This window comes from Acanthamoeba castellanii (genome assembly GCF_000313135.1).
Source record: "Acanthamoeba castellanii str. Neff unplaced genomic scaffold scf7180000084761, whole genome shotgun sequence".
NCBI classification, from domain to species: Eukaryota; Discosea; order Longamoebia; family Acanthamoebidae; genus Acanthamoeba; species Acanthamoeba castellanii.
This window is the reverse complement of record NW_004457596.1, coordinates 297624-304319: the sequence shown is the minus strand read 5'-3', so window position 1 is coordinate 304319 and position 6696 is coordinate 297624. Positions and strand designations below refer to the sequence as shown.

General features: G+C 55.9%; 1 protein-coding gene across 1 annotated transcript; it reads left to right on the top strand.

The window, feature by feature from the left end:
- Positions 1-289: 289 nt before the first annotated feature.
- On the top strand, positions 290-4039 carry ACA1_229620 (nucleotidyltransferase domain containing protein; the record flags this gene model as incomplete). The annotated part of the gene is given in 11 exon segments (XM_004346532.1): positions 290-341; positions 566-1816; positions 1897-1966; positions 2070-2256; positions 2361-2528; positions 2604-2672; positions 2751-2969; positions 2990-3193; positions 3214-3731; positions 3829-4005; positions 4024-4039. 11 exon segments carry the CDS (start codon positions 290-292, stop codon positions 4037-4039), a joined length of 2931 nt encoding a protein of 976 aa, XP_004346582.1.
- Between the last annotated feature and the right edge of the window lie 2657 nt (positions 4040-6696).

The following is a 6696-nucleotide window of genomic DNA, read 5'->3' as shown; positions in this document are numbered from 1 at the left end:
AGCCATTCAGGCATTATGCACGCGGCAGCTCAGCACACACCAGAGGGCCATCCCAGCCTCCACCTGCATTGTGCCTCCCGTGGGCTACCATCCGCCTTCGCCCGGTCCTCATCACGGCGGTGGCGGTTACCCAGGGCCGCCCCCTCATGTCCATCCATCGGCCCTGCCCCCTGGATATGTCGCATCGCCCCCTCGCGGTGCCCCCTTCTATGCGCCCCTCCCACACCACCCCCTCGCTCCCCATCCCCACGCCCACCCGCTGGCTCCTCATCATCCGCATCCTCATGCGATGGGTCGCAGTCACGCGGGCTGGCCGGCGGCCGTCCCGCCCCCTCCTGGAGGTAATAATCACTCTCCATCTTTGCCGCATTGCTCATTTTCATTTTAACGCCCCCGCTCATGCTCCACCTCGATTGTTTTTCCTTTCTCTCATCTCGCTCGCAACTGGGAGCCTGCTTGAGCATGCCTGTGAGAAGAAGTGAACGCTGACTCTTGTTCTTGTGTTGGCGCTCTTGCTTGTGTGGCGTTGCGTTTCATGTTCGACGTTGCGTGCGCGCACACACAGCCGTGTACGACGTCAAGACGATCGAGCGGCACATCCACCAGCTCCTGCGTGGAGGACCCATCGAAGATGACGCATCATCGATGAACGGCGGCGATGGCGCTGATGGCGGCGATCGTGCCGCGGCTGCGCCTCACCACCAGGCCCAGGCCGAGCCAGCCACGGCCACGGCCACCAGGCGCACGGCATCGAATGGGACGCACAACGAAGAGGAAGAGGAGGGCAACCACCACGGCGCCGGCCCGGCTGAAGGCGGCGTGACAGAGGAGAGGAGCGAAGCGGCGGTGAGCCACCAGATCGCCAACGGCGGCACCGCGACGAGCAACGGCGCACACGAGCGTGGCACGAGAGGCGCCCGAAACCGAGGCAGGCGGGAGCGTCGTAACAGCAACAGCGGCGGCGGACCGGCAGCAGCGACGGCGCGGCCCCGCAGCAACAGCGGCAAAGCAACGAACAACGGCGTTGGCATTGGCGGCGGTGGCCGGCCCGCGACGACCACCAACAGCAGTGACAACAGCGCGGCCACCACGGCGACCACCACCGACAGAGACGGCCGCAGGCCGCGGACGCTGCAGAAGCAGCAGGGCAAGCCGGAGAAGCCGGCGTCCAAGTTCCAACGACAGGGCCAGCGCGGCGCCAACGGCGCCACCGCGCCGGCGACCAGCCACCGTCGTCTGCCGCCGCCCGAGGTCCTCGCGCCAGCTGCGGCCACGACGCCCACCGTCGCTGCCGCAGCAGCCGACGTGGAGGACATCACCCATGGTGTCCACGCGATGGGCAGGACCCAGCAGCATTCCTCCTCATCATCATCCAAGCAGCAGTGGATCGCCAAGGGACCGCTACCGGTCAAGCCGGTATCGACTACGAGTCCCGTAGACGCTGACGCTCTGCCCGCTGCGGCCGCGATGCCACCACCACCACCGGTCGTGGTGCAGCTGCCGCCGCGACAAAAGGCGCCCAAGGTCGCTCTGGAGAGGGAGAAGCGCGCAAAGATAGCGAAGGACATGCTCCTCTCCTTCGAGACCCTGCGGCCCTCCGACCAGGAGATGCAGGCCAAGCTCGACGTCATCAAGCGTCTCCAGCGGATCGTCGGCAATCTCTGGCCGGGCTACCAAGCGAAGCTCAACCTGTTCGGGTCGTCGGCCAACGGCTTCTGCCTGAAGAACTCTGATCTCGACATCTGCATGACCATCGACAAGCGGGCGGGCACCAAGAAGAAAATCGTTAACCGCATCGCTCGCGTTCTCCGTGAACGTACGTTAAGATCTTTCTTTTGCCCTTTCGCTCTTCTCGACGTCTTCCACATCTCATTCATCTTCTCATTCATTTCGCAGATAAAATGAAGGACGTGACGGCCCTCTCGCACGCCAGTGTACCTATTGTCAAGTTTGAGGATCCCCTCAGGTAAGAAGGCCTTCATAGCCGCTCCACTTCGTTCATTGTAAATGAGCGCGGACTGACTCGTCGAATTCACTGCGGTGTGTGCGTGTGTGTGTGTTGCCAACAGCAAATTTTCCTGTGACATTTGTATCAACAACATCCTGGCGCTGCACAACACCCACATGATCGCCCAGTACTCGCGTGTCGACAGCCGGCTTCTTCAGCTGGGCTACTTTGTCAAGCACTGGGCCAAGTGCCGAAAGCTGGATGAGCCCTACACCGGCACCCTCTCCTCCTACGCTTGGATCCTACTGGTGCGTCTCTCTCCTTGCTCGACCTCCCAACTCGTTGCAATAAATGGCCCGAGCTTACGTTGATGGTATGTCGTGTCGTCGTGTGCGCTGTGTCTTCTTCACAGGTGATCAACTTCCTTCAGCAGCGAAGCCCACCCGTCCTACCGTGCCTGCAGCGAGTCGCGCCCAGTGGCGACCTCCGCGGTGACGTCCCCGTCGTCATGGTCAAGGGTCACAACTGTTACTACTACTCGGACGACATCAGGCGATTACGGTTCAGGTCCCAGAACCAGGTACCTACCGCTCAGCCCTCTCAATCCCCTTATGCCTCCCTCCCTCCCTCTTGACTCACCTCTCTACTCACGCAGGAAACGCTGGCCGAGCTGCTGCTCGAATTTTTCTATCTTTATGCGGAGGAGTTTGACTATGAGCACATGGTGCGTTCCTTCACCACCATCGTCATTGTCTTCTTGCTGTTGGTCGGCTGACCCTGCTGGTGTCGCGTGACGGTGAAGGTGGTGAGCGTGCGGCGAGGGACGATGCTGACGAAGAAGGAGAAGCGGTGGGACAAGCTCCCCAAGACGGTCAAGGAGAACCACTGGTTCTCGATCGAGGATCCGTTCGACCTCACCCACGACCTGGGCCGGGTGGTGGACCAGGACAACCTGAAGGCCATCCAGCACGAGTTCAGGCGGGCCTACACCCTGCTCACCACCACGAGCGACCTCGCCGAGGTCTGCGAACAATACATCAGCGACTAAATGCGATCGCTTCGATTCTACCCTTCTACTCTTCTCTTTTCTTCTTCTTGTGTTCGTCCCGCTCGTATCACCGACCCATCAACACCATCAGCACCGCCGGCAACAACGCCGTCAAGAGGAAGATCAAGACCAAGCTGCTCAAGATAGAGGACCTCAAGGGACGCACCTACAATCAGAACCGGAGCACCGAGCTCAATGTGTGCATCGCCAAGAAAAGATAATCGACGAGAACGACTACTCACAGAGAGCGCTCCTGCTCGCCATCGAGAAGGTGTTCTCGCACAAGTTTGCTCGCAAGAACCAGCTCCCCATCGTCACGTGGTTCGTCCACGAATGCAAGGAACCGATCGACATTCATGGCCGTATCATCCCCATGGACAGGTTGAGGCGCATCATCGAGATCCGGCTACGAAACTACATGTACCACCCGGATATCAAGCCCGAGGACGTCATCAAGTTCAACTACGACGAGAGGCACCAGGTCCATCTCAACCCCCCCCCCTACCACTTTGGTGGCGGCGTAGGCAGCCGAGGCACCAGGGACAAGGGCAAGGAGAAGGCCGACTCGTCGGGACACGAAGGAGAAGAAGGGACGATGATGGAAGGAGGGTCCACCCCCACGAAAGGGTCCAATCTCTATCACCTGAGCATCCCCACGTACAAGGACCTCAACATCGATACCAAGATGGTGTCGTACCAGAGCCGCCTTCTCGAGACCATCATGATCAAGCCAACGTATTTGCGAAAAAACAAAAACATCTTGTTGGCCCGTAATGTTCTTCGCGGTCCAGCCCCATCCGGCCTCACATGGTCACTCTTGATCTCTGAGCAGGGGCTCCGGCGGCTGTGTCGAAAGCTTGACGAAGTCCATTACGAGCGATATCATCATGATGATGAAGCCTGTGCTGAAGAGACCTCCGGCAATTATCCCGAAGATACCTCCGAGCGTCAGTGACCACCTCGGTCCTGATGAGGTGTTTGTCAACATGAGCTGCATTCTCGACCTTGTGTGTGTGTGTGTGTGCAGTAGAACGTACCAATGATATAGATGATGTTGGTCAATAGAAACATGATTCCGCCTGATGAGGTGCATTGGTCATTAGCAGTGAGTTCCAGCAAGATTGCAGAGAGAGAAGTCGTACCAGCGACAATGAAGTCTATAGCCACAACCCGGAGGAACCCAGGAAAGGTACGCCTTCGTCTGGAAACCTGAATGACGAGCAGTCGATTGACGAGTCCATACAGCAGCACGGCAGCACCAATGGTGGCGATGATGCTTGGACCAGGGGCGCCAGCCGGACCGATCTTGAGTGCATAGCCAATGGTGTAGACAATGCCCCCTGCAAATGGTGTATCAGCAATGACTCGCTCTGGCCAAAACCAGAAACTGTCTGTTTGGAACGAAGGGTGTAGTACCGGCGGTGATGGGGACTGCCGACCAAATCATGTTGCCTTGCGCTGCTTTGGTTGTTTCCGGGACCCGCCGCCTACGCAAGGCGCGCAGGAGAAGATACTCGGCAAAGAAAGTGACGACACCTCCAGCCTATAACGACAATACACAAGGAGAACGGTCATTAGTTAGAACCAAGCACAGCATGGACAGAGGTGGTTAGGTTTTGGGGGGGGGGCATACGATGATGAACGCGCCAGAGGTGGCACCAGTGATACCCAGAGAAGTGTCCTTACTTGCGACAGTAAGTGCCGACGACACGATGAGTAGAATGGCCGATACCAGGTACAGAAGAAGTGCGATCAGACCTCCGGCCTGGCTGGATTGCTCGAGTCTCTTGGCTGTATCTGCAGGTGACGCCATCGCCTTTGCCTTCTTCGGGTGGAGTTGTTTGGTTCTAAGATGTTCCTCTGGTCCACTCCTTTATCCTTGAGCATCATTCTAAGTACCTTAAGGTTTATGTTGGCATTTTGGCAGCAATCAGCCAACTTCCCGGTTGCTCTTTCACATTTACATGACCTCTTAGGGCTTAAGGCCGCATACTCCGATTGGGCGCTGGGGCCTGCTGCTTTTGGCGGGGGGCACCATGAGTCGACAAAAAGCGAGTGATCATGGAGGAAAGAAATTCATTTTTTTCTCTGTCTTTTTTCGCCAGCCAGTGGAAAAAATTGGTCATTGGCCAATTTCTGTTGACGGCCATAATGTCGGCAAAAATCGGATGGCCAATGGCGCTACTGGCGGAAGCCATAGTTACCTCCTGAGCAACAGGAACACAAGGGGCTACCGCAAGAAGAACTCTGCCGTTGTATGGGAAAAGAGAAAGAAAATTATCTAGAATAATAAAAATAAAGAGGAAATGTTCTTCTAAAGGACTGCTTTACTGATCTGGCACTCCTCCCACAAGAAACAGCCCCCCTCCCCCCACCAACCCACCCACTTCATTCATTTCCTTGGGTTACAGGTCCTGGCATCCCCATTGGGATAAAATGGTATGGATACATTGCTTTTTTATAATTCTAGCACCACAAAGTAATCTTGTTAATCTCATTAATCCTCTTCTTGTTGTATGGCACCAGGCTGAGCCTGTGAGACCTGTGAGACAAGTTTGAGTCTATGAAGGAGGGCTCTGACCAGACTGCCACTGCACTTTGGTCCTCCCCATGTGGAAGGGGAGCCTACCAGACCACCCTCTACACTCACACTCATCCTTCCATGATGTTACAGCACTGTGGAAGGAGAAGGAGCAGTGGCAGCTGTCACCCAGCCTGCTCAAGTGCTTGCCCAGCTCCCACATGGTATACTCCAAATGCCTCTCTTCTTGGCCTCTGGCTGTCCCTGAGTTGTGTACATGTGGGTGATCTTCAGCTGCTGCTGTTGGTGTTGACTGGTGGTGGCTTCTTCAAGTGCAAGGCCATGATGGAGCACAAGAAGGTGGTCAAGGCCTGTGTGGTGCTGTTGGTGGTGCTCATGCACCAGCACATGGCCTTGGTAAAGTACACCAAGCAGTGTAAGGCCAATGTCCTGCTGCCAACACCCACAACATGTTGACCCAAAACACCAACACCCACAACTTGTTCAAGCAGTGCACACCCCAGTGTGGAAGCTGGAGAAGGAAGCCCTTGAAAAGTGCATGATATCTGATGAGAAGTGAAAGCTGTGGGAGCAGTATAAGGAGCTTGAGGAGCTGCTTTTGTGTTTGGATAACACCCCTGGCTCCTTCTTGTGACAACAATGCAAAGAGAGTGGATGGCTCATGTGGAAGAGGTTGCTGTCAAAGCTGCTCCCATGGCCTTAAATCACAAACTTGATGCCACAATATCATTTCTTTGTTTGACAAGAAACTGGGGCAGTGCCCCCAACCAGGCATTAGGAAGAGAAGGAGGAAGGTTTGTCACACCCCAACCACATATACCACCAAGGAGTTAAGGTCATCTGTGTGGTGGATGTGTCTTATGATGAGCTTTTGGCCTGAGAGCTGGTGAAGTCAGACTGAGATCGAGGCTGACCCTGCATTAAGTTGCTCGGGCCACATTGCTCAGTGGGCCTTATTTCTGTGACGTGCAACGGCTATTTGCACGTGGCCAGGAATTTCAAGATGCTCTGCGGCAGCCACACTCACTATGCTTTACATTTTGTGTGGTTCAAAATAGCCCACGCGCAAGCACCACCGCAAACTCACACATCTTTTATTTAATTTGTCTGGACGTTTATTTACATCTTTTATCGTTTGGTGTTGCAAGGAAGCGGGGC